We start from the raw sequence: 14,983 nt of genomic DNA on the forward strand, positions 1-14,983 counted from the left end.
CTAAAAGGCAAAAAATGATATCTTATTGTTGTTCTAACTTGTGTTTTAAAAATAGTGAGAGCCCATCTTTTTATATTTCTGATTTAGTTACTTGCTTGTTCATGTCCTTTGGCAACTGGTTTTATACTATCATACTGCAGAGAGCAGAGGCCCTTGTAGAGCATGTGAAATTATGATACATTCTCTTTTAAGGGACAAGTAAGCCCTGGAGATTTATGTTCACCATAATAACCATTCTTAAGTGTTGTATTTGACGTCATTTTGGAGGGCTGGACAGAAAAGCAATGTTAACCAACCATAATTGAGACTTGGGTTTCATAGCAATTATTGCCATGTGGGATTAGCTCTTGATTTATTAGCCACATGAAAGATGATGATACTATAATCACATAAGCCAAGGACAGAAAAGAGCACTTGCTCATCCACCATGAATGGTTCAGAAATAGCTCCCTGGCAGGTGGATGCTATGAGTTCTGGCGTATGGTTCTCTGTGTGTGTGTGTGTGTGTGTGTGTGTGTGTGCAGGCGAGTATGTGTAGGCAGACATGTATTTATTTGCTTTTGGAAGATATTCAGTGGAGGAATGGAGGGAGAGAATTCTGTAGGGCTAGGGAGTATCTAGAAGCTTTCATATGGGGACATCTTCCCAAAGCAGGGAAGTTGTCACTTCCTGCCAGCCTGTGTAGTGTGCTGTTACAGCTGTCAGTTCTAGAGTGGCGGTCCCAACATTACACCCCTAATTCAGGGAAAGGTTAACGTTCCATTCTGCCATAAAGCTCTTTTTGCTTTGTCTTGGGCTATGCTGGGAGTGGAATTAGGTTGATGTTCGGCAAGCCTCAGATATTTGCCTAGTGCCCCGGGTTGTGAGGTATGCGATGGTGATAGTATCATGATTCATTAATAGCTACCTATGAAACAAAGGGCATACTCAGTTTATACTTTCATAGATATTGCCAAATTGCCCGCCAAAAGACTGTACCAATGCGCATGTCCTTCAGCAACGTTTGAGAGCACACATCATGTCACTTAATCTTCAAACAATCTTGTAAGGACAGCAGGTAGGGGTGTTATTTGGCGTAGACTATAGTGGTGGCCCTGGGTTGTGCATTCATGCAACACTGCGGCCCTGAATTCCCATTTTACTGAAGCAAACGGTGGGGCATCTGGAGGTTAAGTCACTTGCTCAAAGCGACCCACCTGATGAGCGTCAGAGCTGGGATTTCAACCCAGGTTGCCTGACTGCAGAGCCAGCGGTAACCAGGTACGTGGCCATCTCGAGCCTCTTAAAGCTGCAGCCCCCTTAGTGAGGAAATGGAAGGGAGGAATCAGGACACACTCCGGGCAGCGCCCTTTCTCCCTTTCCTGAACGCAAACGGAAGCCCTGCAGCTTCAGCGTTGTCCATCCTTCAGGCCCCTGTCAGTGCCTCAGTGAGAAGCCGTCTCCAGAGACAGAATAAATCAGGTAATTTGGCTCAGGAAAAGGCATTGGAGAAATAAACTGCTGTTGCACCGTGAATATAAGAAGGCAGTTAGGTAGATGGAAATAGTCATCTTCTGATTATATGAGTGAGGATTATGTGCAGCAAATTTTAAGTCCAAGCTACCTTTTCCTTGGTCTCCCCCAACCCCACTTCTAACCGCCCCCTCAAAGTGTTCAGTTGGTGTGTGCTCTGGGAACACTAATCTAACTTTTCTTATTAGCCCAGGCAAAATATAATTAGGAAGAAGCTCTTCTGCCAAAGTCAAGTCACATGCTAACGTCAAATAGAGATGATTTTTGTATATCAACTATTTTGGCTTACTTGCACCGGTATTGACTCATAATAGTATTGTATAATCTGGATTTGGCTCTACGGCTAAAAAAGATGTTAAAATTGATTTTTTTGTTACAAAAAATTTCATTTGTTTTCTCTTTTCCCTTCCCCAAATGTGGACAGATGCACTTTCACTAAAAGGAAAAAGGTTGGATTTTTATGGCGGAGCTGACACATATGTAAGCCTGACCAACACCATTCCTGAACTCAGTCGATTCACAGTACGCATTGACCTGCGATTTGTGGGTGCCAGATCAAGCGACTGGATGGCCTTCTCCTATATTACTAAAACTACTCTCCTGGGTAGAGGAGACATAGACCTTGGACTTGCAGGAGACCATCAGCAGCTAATTGTGTACAACTTGGGCAAGACCTTTTACATCCGTTACCACCTGACTCCATTTCAGTGGCACACAATATGCTTGATATGGGATGGTGTGAAAGGCAGATTAGAGCTCTTCCTGAGTAAAGAAAGGATACTGGTAATGATGGATCAGCCACAAAACCTGGCGCCTAATGGGACTCTGGTTCTAGGACATTTTCGCAAGAAAGTGGACGACCATGTTAAAGGCATGGTTCCTAGGTTCACCAGCAGCTTGTACTACTTTCAACTCTGGGACCACATCCTGGGAAATGAAGAGTTTATGAAGCGTTTGAGCGGAAACGTGGTTAGTTGGGAAGAAGATGTTTGGCTCATCAACAAGATCATTCCAACCGTTGACATGAGAGTGCGCTGCGGTGAGAAACTGATGAATTGTCTTCCTTAGCAAGGGTAGTGGTGGTGCAGAACTCTTCTGCTCGCTACTATAAATAACCCACTCCTAGGCCCAGGCTCTGTCTTCCTCAGAGGGGCCCAAGGTTGCCACAGTTTTGTCGTCTACTTTTTAACGTAGAGCAAATAGTACTTTTTGTCTTCTATTTTGATATGATTTCAAACTTACAGAAAAATTGCAAGAATAGGACAAAAATTTTCTATATATTCTCTACCCAGCTTCACTGTTACATTTTCCTCCTATGTTTTATCATTCTCCCTCTCTCTCTGTCCCCTTCTCTTTCCCCACTGCATACACTCTCTCTCTCTCTCTCTCTCTCTCTCTCTCTCTCACACACACACACACACACTCACAAATTGTTTCTTAATAATTTAAGATTAAGTTGCAGACATAGGGCCTCATTTCCCCTAAATATCTCAGTGTGTAATTTCCTGAGAATAAGGACATTCTCTTACATAACCACAGTACAGTTGTCAAAATCAGGAAATTTAACACTGATATGGTACTAATATCTAATTCATAGTCCATATTCAAATTTAGCCAATTGTACTAATCATTTCTCTTATAGTTGTATTTTACTTGGTCCAGGATCCAATTCAGGATCATACATTGCCTTTAGTTATGGTGTCTCTTTAGATTCTAATCTGGAACAGACCCTTAGTTTTTCCCTGTCTTTCATGATGCCAATTTGTCTCAATACTGGTGACGGTAACTTTGATCACTTGATGCTAATGATGATAGTTAGATTTCTCCACTGCAAAGTTACTCTTTTTCCATTATAAGTGAGTAATTTCCTGAGAGATATTAGGAGGCTATATCAATATCCTGTTCTTATCAAACTTTCACCCAGTAGTTTTATATCTATCGACGATTCTTGCCTCAATCACTTATTACTATGATGATTGCCAAATGACGATTTTTAGAACTCCATCATTTTTCTACATTTATTAGTTAGTATTCTATTGTGAGGGAGAGTGTTCTCTTCTACATTTACTTATTTATTCCTTCAGTTGTTTATATGTTTATATCAGCATGAATTCATGGACTCTTAGTTTATTCAATGGGTTACAATCTGTTGCTGTCATTTATTTTATTGCTCAAATTGGCCCAGATTTGGCCAGTGGGAGTCCTTCAGTCTGGCTCTTGTGTCCTTTTGACACATTCCCATTATTTTTCAAGCACTTCCGTACTTTCTAGCACAACAAGATGTTACAGGCTCATCTTGTAGTCTTCCCACTCAGCCCAAGAATCAGCCATTTTACCAAAGAGCCCCAGTCCCTTTTAGTGGGGAATGATATTGATAAACCAATTCATTTTTCTTTTGAGAGCAATGACGTTGTGGGAGAACTGTTAGTTGGAATTCTTGTAAGAAAACTGGGTTTTTGGAATTACACATGTATTTCCTTCCTTCTTTCCAGTTTTTAGGAGGAAATATAAGGTTGTTTTTCTCTGTCCAACCCCACTCTCCCGTCAAATCCAATCTTCTCCATTGTCAACAGCTGCAGTCCTGAAGCATGGGTAAAGTCACTGATAACAGCATCAAGATAGAATTTTTTCTCATTTCCTGAAATGTTCACTTATTCTTAGAGGAATAGTCTTTACTGTTCTTATGGATTTGGGAGGGGGTAGCGAGGGAAGGGGGGCTAGATCCATGCCTAATAGGACTCCTGCAGACTATGGAGATAGGTTTTCACCAACGGTCTGGATGCTGTTTGAGTTAATGGCAGAGGGTTTCTGTGTTTCTTTGAGCTCAGACTAATGCAGAGGAACAGGAAAGCCATTCCTTTGAGCTACTACCTGAAGGCATTTGGTTTTTCTCCTTTCTGAAGGCTTGAAAATGAAAGAGAAAAGTCCTAGCTGGCTCTGATTACAAAAGCGAGCTAGTAGGTTAAGCCTGAACAGCTCACTCAAAGCAGTTTAAAGTAACTTTATCATTGATGGAAGGAACCAGAAGTATGGCTCTATTAAATCCTAATCTGGCCAGTGAATTGCCATGGCCTTTCATACCACTTTGCTGGTAAATGACTAAATCTAACTGAAGTGATAAAGTGTTAGATGACCCTCATTTATTTTGCTCTTTTGTACACTTTTTAATGTACAATCTATCCTCTTGGTCTGGTTAAGTCTTGGTGGGCATAATATACAAATAATCCAATACAACAAACAAGCCAAAGAAAACATAACCTAAAATGACAATCAGTAAAAGGAGTAGAAAATGTTATTTCTACTATTCAGGTTCCTTCAAATGTTCTTTCCAAACCTTAGACAGGGTTTCCTAACCTGAGGTCCAGAATGGCCTTGACAGGTGAGCAAAGCCCTTGAGATGGTACGCACCATTCTAAAAATGCAAGATGAATTTTTTCCTCCTGAGGACAGTCTATAGTCTTCATCATATTCTAAAATAATATAATCGCTGCCTTTTACTAGGTCCTTGCCGTGTGTCAGGCACATTATGGATGAAGAAAGAAAGCCCCTGAGAGCTTAAATAAATTGCTTAAAGTCACCCATCAAATCAGTAGTGGAGCTGGGATTTGCACAAAGATCTGTCCTGTTGCAAAGCCCATTCTTTTCACCCCACACACCTTGCAGGACTGCCTCGAAGGAGTCTGTGGCCCCAAAACGGTCATGAGCCACTCTCTTAGAAGCTTCCTTTGAAGAGAATTGCTGGTGTTGTTAATCCACCTGGGGAAATTAAGCTACCAGCTATGGTCGCTGCCTGTTCACCCCTGAAGGAGCTGTAACACCATAGAATTTCTTCTACCTCCATCTTGCTGTCTGACATCTGGGGAAAATGAAGGCAGTTATCTGAATAGATAGGAGTGGTTACTACATGTCTAGCTTCAGCTTTTGCCTAATAAATTGCTATTTATGGTCCATAGAAGGATTATGACCTTTCAAAAATAAATTTTAATGAACACATGGCTAGGTTACAATTCTCAATAAATCTATTTACACATAAACTATATATGTGTATATTTATATATTCATGAGAACAGGGCTTTGGGGGAACATTTGCCGAAAACCATGAATGCTACCTGGGTTTAATAAACAAGTATTCACTGTAGTTGGAGATGTCTCAGGAGTATTTAAACAGTGCAGTGATAAATAATAATCATGGCAAAGGTGCTAGTCACTAGTAATTTAGTTTTGGAGTAGTTTTTAAGCCTTTTTTCTTTATTAAAAAAGTTACAAATGCAATAAATGATTGTGAATAAAACAAACTCAAACAATGCAAAAATACGTGAAGCATAAAGTAAAACCTACCCTGCGTCCTCTCCACAGAGGTGTCTATTTTTTTTTTAGAATTTTTTTTCCTATGGATTTATAATGTGTGTGTGTATGCATGGGTGTGTATGGATGTGTATAGTTAAAAAAATAAAAATAATATATACATATGTACATATAGGTTTACAATTTGATTTATTTTAACTTAATATTATCATGGACACATCAGTAGGTTTATAACCAGCTCATCCCTTTTGGGGCTTCATATATCCATTTATAGATGTACTATAATTTATTGAACTAACTCACCACGGTTGAGCATTTAAATTGCTTCCAAATTTTTGCAGTTACAAGTAACGCTACAATGAATTTTCTTGTACACACATCTCCGTATACATGGGCTTGTAATTTCATAGGACACATTATTAAACGTACAATTTTAAGAGAAAAGGATATAAGCTTTTACAATTTAAGTTGGTTTACCTTTTTTGCTAGTTATTTTATTAAGTTAACTATTCATTAAAATTGATTTAGTTTTTACAGTAAAAGTAATAGACATGCATGGTTAAAATTCAAACAATGCATAAAGATATAAATTAAAAGTCTCCTTTCTCTTCAATCCCCTTACCCCAAGTGCTTCTCTCTAAAAGTAATGATTAAAAAGTTTTTATATATCCTTGCAGAAACAATTTAAAACTTGGGTTTGTGTGTAAATATTCTTTGTTTTTCTTTTTCTCAGTTGGGATCATCATCATAAGCATAGTCCTCTGTATCTTTTTTTTGCATTCGATAGTATATTTTGCAGATATTTCCATATCAGAAAGTATAGACCTACCTGACTATTTTTGGTGTAGGGGTTATGATAGAGCTATGCTATAATTTATTCAATGATCTTTCTTTGAAGGACTTTTAAGTTGTATCCAGGTTTTAGCTGTGACAAAAATCTAATGTATTTTTAAAAGGTATGGATGGTGACTGGAATTTCTTGATGTGATCATTAGGGACTGATGAGAAGCTAAAATTCCTCTCTAGGTAAATTGAGAGTAATTTCCTAATCTCAGCTCAGACACATGATCCAACAAAGGATTTGTTCTGATTTCCTAAAGGTATGTAGATTAAATCATTCTTAGTTAATGCATTTGAGAAATCCCTTCTTGGGAAAGAATGAAGTAACATGAATTGAGTCCATTCTGCAAAATCTACCCTGTATCAAAACATAGGGTCCCTGTGTGTGTGTAGCTATTGATTTGCTAAGATTTATTAATTAATCTAATGCTCCAGCTGCTTTGAATTACTTTATGAACTAACCATTCTTAAAATATGCAGAGATTGACTATATAGTTTATGTACTTTCTAAGGCCTTTGGCCCACTATTAAGCCTTCTATCCAGTTATCAGCTCTGATAGGAAAGGTTTCATTGTGATGGGCTCTTCTAGCTAAAAGGCAATTTGGTTTTGCCCCTGTACATCAGTTCTCTGTGCTATCCTCATTTTGAGCTGTTTGTAGTTCATTCAAACCTCCTAATTGGTAGTCTCCTGCACAGGGTGACATTCGCCTATGGATTCAGAGATGGAAGCGTCTAGCCTGTCTCTCTCTCTATTGCAGGATTCATTTTTCATGTCCTTGCCTGGAAACTGAATACAGACAACATTTTGAAAACAATTTTTTTTTCTCATCATGTTAAAGATGCTCATTTCATATTTTTTCTACCCCACAGGCAGATGTGTCTGTGACAGTTTCTGGTCACCATTATCTCTCACAAATCTAATAAACACGCTCTGAATTATATTTCCAGAGGTCGTGATTGAAAGAAAAATCAGATGCAAAATGTGGGCTCGGAAAACGCGAAGATTTAATATGAGGTGATATACCCAAATCACAAGCAGAATTCGGTACCTTAGCAAATGTTCTACTTAATATTCTGTTGGCAGGTACATCCGCAACAAAATGCCTCATAAATATGCAGCTACTCTATACCTCTGTTCTCCAGCTCCCAATGATTACAATAATACAATTTGGTCTAAAGTGAAGGAGCAAATGGCAATTAAGCCCACAGGCCCCTGCGAATTAGCATGGATTATCACCGCTTTAAAATACAGAGACAGCAAAGCTCATGCAGATCACTTGTGCAAGTGATCACTTGTTCACAAATGGGAACAAGATGAATGCGGCAAAACATGTTTGTAAGCCCTTCAAAGATGGAGGCCAGACTCCGTGGCTTCTGTGGTCCCTGCAGTACAAATGGACATTCAGTTATCACTCAACTACCTGCACGGTGTGGGCTTTTGCATTTGCTTCTTTTAACTTGAATTTTTATTGAGATAACTGTAGATTCACATGCAGCTGAAGATCTCTTGTACACTTTGCCCAGTTTTCCCCAATTGTACCATTTTGCAAAACTATGGTATAGCAACCAGAATATTGACATGGATACAACCCACTGATCTTATTCAGATTTCTCTAGTTTTACTTGTAGTCATTTGCGTGTGTGTGTGTGTGTGTGTGTGTGTGTGTGTATTGAGTTCTATACAGTTTGATCACCTGTGTAGGTTTACGTGTCCACCACCACAGTCAAGATACTGAATGGGGGCTTCCCTGGTGGCGCAGTGGTTGGGGGTCCGCCTGCTGATGCAGGGGACGCGGGTTCGTGCCCCGGTCCGGGAGGATCCCACATGCCGCGGAGCGGCTGGGCCCGTGAGCCATGGCCGCTGAGCCTGTGCGTCCAGAGCCTGTGCTCCGCAACGGGAGAGGCCACAACAGTGAGAGGCCCGCGTACCGCAAAAAAAAAAAAAAAAGATACTGAATGGTTTCAACACTGCAACCATCCATGGTGTTGCCCTGTTATAAACACGCCCACCTCCCTCCTTCCCTTTTCCCCCACTTCTGCTTCCCACATCCCTAACCCTTGACAACTACAACTAATCTGTCCCCTGTTTGTAAAATTTTGTCATTTAAAAAACGTTAATAAATGGAGTCATGAAATATGTAACCTTTAAGGATTGGCTTTTTTTTCCACTTAGCATCATTCTCTGGAGAGTCATCCAGGTTGTTGTATGTATCCATAGTTTGTTTCTTTCCATTGTAGAATAGGATTCTATGGCATGGATATATCATTGTTTGTCTAGCCATTCACCTCTTAAAAGGCATCTGGGCTGATTCTAATTTTTGCCTATTACAAAAAAAAAAGCCTGCTATGAACATTTCTGTACAGGTTTCTGTGTGAGAATAAGTTTTCATTTCTCTGGGATAAATGCCCAAAAGTGTAATGGCTGGGCATTATGGTAGTTGCACATTTAGTTTTATATAAAACTGTCAGATTGTTTTCCAAAGTGGTTGTGTCATATTCTGTTCCACCAGCAAAGTATGAGTGGTCCAGTTTCTCTGCATCCTTGCCAGCATTGGGTGTTGTCACTATTTTTCAATGTTACCCATCCTGGTAAGTGTGTAGTGATTTTCATTGTGTTTTTTTTTTTTTTTTCGGTAGATGGGCCTCTCACTGTTGTGGCCTCTCCCGTTGCGGAGCACAGGCTCCGGACGCGCAGGCTCAGCGGCCATGGCTCACGGGCCCAGCCACTCCGCGGCATGTGGGATCTTCCCAGACCGGGGCACGAACCCGTGTCCCCTGCATCGGCAGGCGGACCCTCAACCACTGCGCCACCAGGGAAGCCCTTCATTGTGGTTTTAATTTGCATTTCCCTGATGCCTAATGATGTTGGATATCTTTTCCTGTGATTATTTGCCATCTGTATAACCTCTTCAGTGAACTATTCATGTCTTTTACCGATTTTTCTCTCTTTTTTATTGAAGTATAGTTAATTTACTATGATGTGTTAGTTGCAAGTGTACAGCAAAGTGATTCAGTTATACATGTATATATTCTTTTTCAGATTCTTTTCTATTATAGGTTATTACAAGATATTGAGTATAGTTCACTGTGCTATACAGTAGGTCTTTGTTGTTTGCCTGTTTTATATATAGTAGTGTGTGTATGTTAATCCCAAACTCCTAATTCATTGCACATTTCTTCATTGGATTTTTTATTTTTAATGTGGAGTCTTGAGAGTTCTTTATATATTCTAGTCCTTTGTTGGATATATGCTTTGCAAATATTTTCTCCTAATCTGTAGATTACTCTTTTATCCTTTTCACGTGGGCTTTCACCAAGCAAAAGCTTTTAGTTTGGGTGAAGTACAATTTATTGATTTTTCTTTTTGTGGATCATGCTTTTGGCATCAAGTCTAAGAACTCTTTGCTTGGTGTTAATTTGTATCCTCCAACCTTACTGAACTCACTTTTAAGTCCCAGGAGATTTTTTGTGTTTTAGGTTTTTTTAGGTTCCTTGAGATTTTCTACATGGACAATCACATAATCTGCAATGCCTTTTTTTTTTAACATCTTTATTGGAGTATAATGGTTTTGCAATGGTGTGTTAGTTTCTGCTTTATAACAAAGTGAATCAGTTATACATATACATATGTTCCCATATCTCTTCCCTCTTGCATCTCCCTCCCTCCCACCATCCCTATCCCACCCCTCTAGGTGGTCACAAAGCACCAAGCTGATCTGCCTGTGCTATACGGCTGCTTCCCACTAGCTAGCTATTTTACATTTGGTAGTGTATATATGTCCATGCCACTCTCTCACTTTGTCACAGCTTACCCTTCCCCCTCCCCATGTCCTCAAGTTCATTCTCTAGTAGGTCTGTGTCTTTATTCCCATCTTACCCCTAGGTTCTTCATGACCTTTTTTTTTTCTTAGGCTCCATATATATGTGTTAGCATACGGTATTTGTCTCTCTCTTTCTGACTTACTTCACTCTGTATGACAGACTCTAGGTCTATCCACCTCACTACAAATAACTCAATTTCGTTTCTTTTTATGGCTGAGTAATATTCCATTGTATATACGTGCCACATCTTCTTTATCCCTTCATCTGTTGATGGACACTTAGGTTGCCTCCATGGATCTTTAATCCCTATGGATCCTGGTTAAAAAGCTACTGACATTTGATTGGATTACCTCTATTTGGGATATGAGTGATTATTTAAGGAATATTGTTTCAGGGCATGGCTGTAATTGGGATCCACATTGGGTTTCAATGCCTAGGCTTGCAAGGGTGCCTTCATGTTTTGCTTTAGCACTGTGATTCTCTCTTCTAAAGTTTGTGTCTGACTATTTTAGGTGATAGCTTTCTCTTGAGCAGTTCAGCATTTGCAGAACTTGACTTTTATTATCTAAATTTGGTACTTCTTGATTCTTTTAGGTAGAGTCTCTTCTTTCTCCAGGGTTTGTGATGATTCTGTGTAAATTGAGGGCATGCACTTATGGGTACTGGATAATTGAAGCACTAGCACACACTGTCTTATTTCTTCTCTACATATGTCACCGGTGGAAATCTCATCTCAACACTGAACCTCTCTGGGCCTAATCTCTAAATGAGGGGATTGAATACAATTTCCAACACAGTGCTAAAATTCTGTGATTTAATTAAGGAAGATTTGAGTTTTTATTAATAAAGACTTTAGAGGAAAAACCTTGAGACAGTAACGTCTCTGGAAAAAAACCACTTTCATCTGAAAGATTCAATGGGAGGTTTGCTGAATTATACAAATCCAGGTTTTAAGTTAAAATGAAAGTTGCATTCATTCCTAGGAGATATCTGGTACTTAAAATGCCACCTGTTTGGCAATTTTGTTCAACTCATTTGTTTTTCTTTTTCTCAGTCTTATGCTTCTTTTTGAGATGCTTACAGGAAGTGTCAATAACAATTAACATCTATAGCTCAGCCCTCTCCAGATAAAAATATCATGCCTAACTCCCATCCTCCGTGTTCTAAAAGAGTTTACTTGTTATGGATTTCTCTAACAGTGCTATTTGAATGCTGGATCAAAGAAGATTACTTAAGCTTTTGTGTTATGTAGTGTTTTATTGTCTTCCTAGAAAGTTAACGCAGCTCAATCATTAATCATTTGTAAAGGAATGGGAATTGTGAAATCTTCTCTCAACAATTAGTGCATTCATAGGGAGTGATTCAGGCCCTGGGATGCCACACTCCTCAAATGTGATATAAGTGACACTGTAACAGGTTTGCTAAGCCAGTTGGCTGTGGTAAAGCCATCTGCAAAAATGGGAACCAAGATCCTGACAATTCTCTTTTTACTTGCAGTTATGGAAAAATTTGAATGCAGAAGCTTGAAATAAATATTGTGCTGCTGAAATGTACCGGTTTCTTGATACTGCCTAATAGGATGTGAATCTCTGATAATTGAAACAATGCTGTAAAATTAAGTTAAAAAGTACTTCTTATATCACTTTGAGTTTTTTTTTAATAAATGTGTGAACTTTTGTCTACTCATCTATACAGTTAGTTGCAGGTTTCTGATTGTCACTCATTCTACTTGCTAATGACCACAAAATCCCAAAGGATATCCCCCACACATCTCAGAATTTCTATATATGCAAATTAAAAGTAATTTTAATGCTCGAGACAGTGAAATAAGTTAGTAGATTGTCTACCACCATAATTATTCCTACATCATAGGTATTATGCTTCCCAGGTAGATAAATTCAAAATGCTAATTTCCCAATGGCAAATATGCATGATTTCATTTTGGGTGATTTGAACTGGTAAAAAATTATGACTCAGTGTTGAATTTTACTATGCACCATTTTCACCTGGATGTTCCACCATCTTTCCAAATTCCACTTATCCGAGCCTGAAGCGGGTGTTTTTCTTCCGAGTGAGGCTGCCCTCCCAATTTTCCTATTTCTATGAATATCACCACTGTTCTCCAAGTAGCCCAAAAGCAAAAGTCAAGTTCTCTGACATTTCTCTGTCTTCATCTCTTAAACCTCTTCACTAACATAAACTGTCATGTCAATTCTTCCTTTCCAATAGCTGTAGGATTAGGGTTCCCCACACTACTCTCATCTCATTCCAAGCCTTCATCATTTCCACTTGTTCAGTTAGCCTGCAAATATTTATTGGACATCTACCACATGCCAGGCCCTGTACTAGGCACTGGGGATGTAATGGTGAGTGAGCAAAGAAAGATGAAGGCCCTACCCATAAAGTGTAGTGAGGAAGACAGGTATTAATAAGCACACACACATGAAAAACTGCATCTGTGACAAGTACTATGAAGAAGAGATATGAGGGTTGTCATAAGAGGTATGTCATAAGAGCCTAGAATAGATTGGTTTGACCTAGTTATGGAGGCAAAGGAAGGCAGTCTTCCCTGAAAAAGTGATGCATGAGCGAGATCTGGAGGAAGAATAGAAGTTAATCAGATGAAGAAGGGTGGGAAGATCATTCTAAGTAGAGGCAACAGGACATGCAGTAGTCTTGTGGTGGGAAAATAATGCCAAGTATTGCAGGACTAAAATGAGGCTGCCGGGCTGAAGCCCAGAAAACAAGGGAGAAACTTAGTACAAACTGAGGCTGGAGAGGCAGGTAGAGACCAAACCATGCATAGTTTTTTTAGGCTCTATTAAGAAATTTTTTTTTAATCCTATGAGTAATGCAAGGCCACTAACGGGAGCTGAGTATGTGAAGGTGTGTGTGTATGTGTGAGAGACACGTGATCAAATCTGCTTGTCAAAAAGATCATTCTGATTGCATTATGGAACAGATTGGAGGGGCCCCAAGAGTAGAGGCAGAATCTAGTTGGGAAGCTACTGTAGTAGTCCAGGTGAGAGACTGATGGTGGCTTGGCCAGAGTGGTAAGTGATAAAGGTGGGGATAAACAGGTGGAGTAAAGAGCTATTCAGCAGGTAAGATCCACAGGACAAGATTATGGATTGGCTATAGCAGGTGAGAGGAAATGAAGGAGACAGAGGGAGAGGGTTTTGGCTTACACAATTAAATGTATGATTCACTGTGGGAATACTGAAAGAGAACCCAGTTTGGAGAGAGTTCAAGTTGGGGCATATTGAGTTGAGGTGTTAATGAGATATCCAAGAGATGATGTCAAGTGAGCAATTAGTCATGTAAATGTGGAGCTCAGAATAGAGATCTGATCTAGAGATATAACTTGGAGATTCATCTGTGTATATGTGTAAGTTGGAATCCCAGGTGTGAAGAAACTATAGAGGGACTTGCCTGGTGGCGCAGTGGGTAAGACTCTGTGCTCCCAATGCAGGGGGCCCAGGTTCGATCCCTGGTTGGGGAACTAGATCCCACATGCATGCTGCAACTAAGAGTTCGCATGCCACAACTAAGGAGCCCACATGTGTCAACTAAGACCTGGTGCAGCCAAAATAATTAATTAATTAAAAAAAAGAAATTATAGAGTGAGAAGAAAAGAGGTGCTGGGACCAAGCCTTGGGGAACCCTGATATTTAATGGCCAGGTGAAATAGGATGTGTCTGCAAAGCTGATAGCCAGAAGGAGTGGCCAGAGAAGTAGGAGAAAAACCAAGAGTGCATTATGTCATAGAAGTCAACTCAAAGAATATCTTAAGAAGGAAGGAATGGTCAACATTATCAAAAGCTGTTGAAAGGTCAAGTGAGATGAGGACTGAAAAAGTATCCATTGTATCTGTCTACATGGAGGCCATTGGTGGCCTTAGTGAGTGCTGTTCAGTTGAATGATGATGGCAGAAGCCAGATTACTGTGGGCTAAAGAATGGGTCAGGGGAGCATGAAGACAGCCAGTAGAGATCAATTTTCTTTAAAGAAGTTTGGGTGTGATGGGGAGCAGAGTGACAGGGCAGTACCTGCAGAAGGATGTGGATTTTTTTAAATCTTATTTATTTATTTTTGGCTGCTTTGATTCTTTGTTGCTGTGCGTGGCTTCCTCTATTTGTGGCGAGCGGGGGCTACTCTTCGTTGCGGTGTGCAGGCTTCTCACTGTGGTGGCTTCTCTTGTTGCAGAGCACGGGCTCTAGGCACGTGGGCTTCAGTAGTTGTGGCACATGGGCTCAGTAGTTGTGGCACACCGGCTTAGTTGCTCCACGGCATGTGGGAATCTTCCCGGGCCAGGGCTCGAACCCGTGTCCCCTGCATTGGCAGGTGGATTCTTAACCACTGCGCCACCAGGGAAGCCCGGGGTTTTTTATGTTTTATTGCAACAGACTGGAACATGTTTTAAATCAGGAAGGGGAAGGCTCCTTAGGGAAAGGAGGGATGACTGTTGGTGTCAGCTTTCTGAGACGGCAGCACAGCTAAGTTT

At 40.1% G+C, this 14,983-nt stretch overlaps 1 protein-coding gene across 1 annotated transcript in view; it reads left to right on the top strand.

The window, feature by feature from the left end:
- Positions 1-14,983, top strand: part of ADGRG4 (adhesion G protein-coupled receptor G4) — a gene marked incomplete at both ends in the record, with an annotated part of 111,435 nt that overhangs the window by 11,857 nt on the left and 84,595 nt on the right. The window contains 1 exon segment of the mRNA XM_082646902.1: positions 1,937-2,551. Within this exon segment, the coding sequence (XP_082503028.1) occupies positions 1,937-2,551 (615 nt within the window).

The sequence above is a fragment of the Grampus griseus genome (genome assembly GCF_964374135.1).
Source record: "Grampus griseus genome assembly, chromosome: X".
NCBI classification, from domain to species: domain Eukaryota; kingdom Metazoa; phylum Chordata; class Mammalia; order Artiodactyla; family Delphinidae; genus Grampus; species Grampus griseus.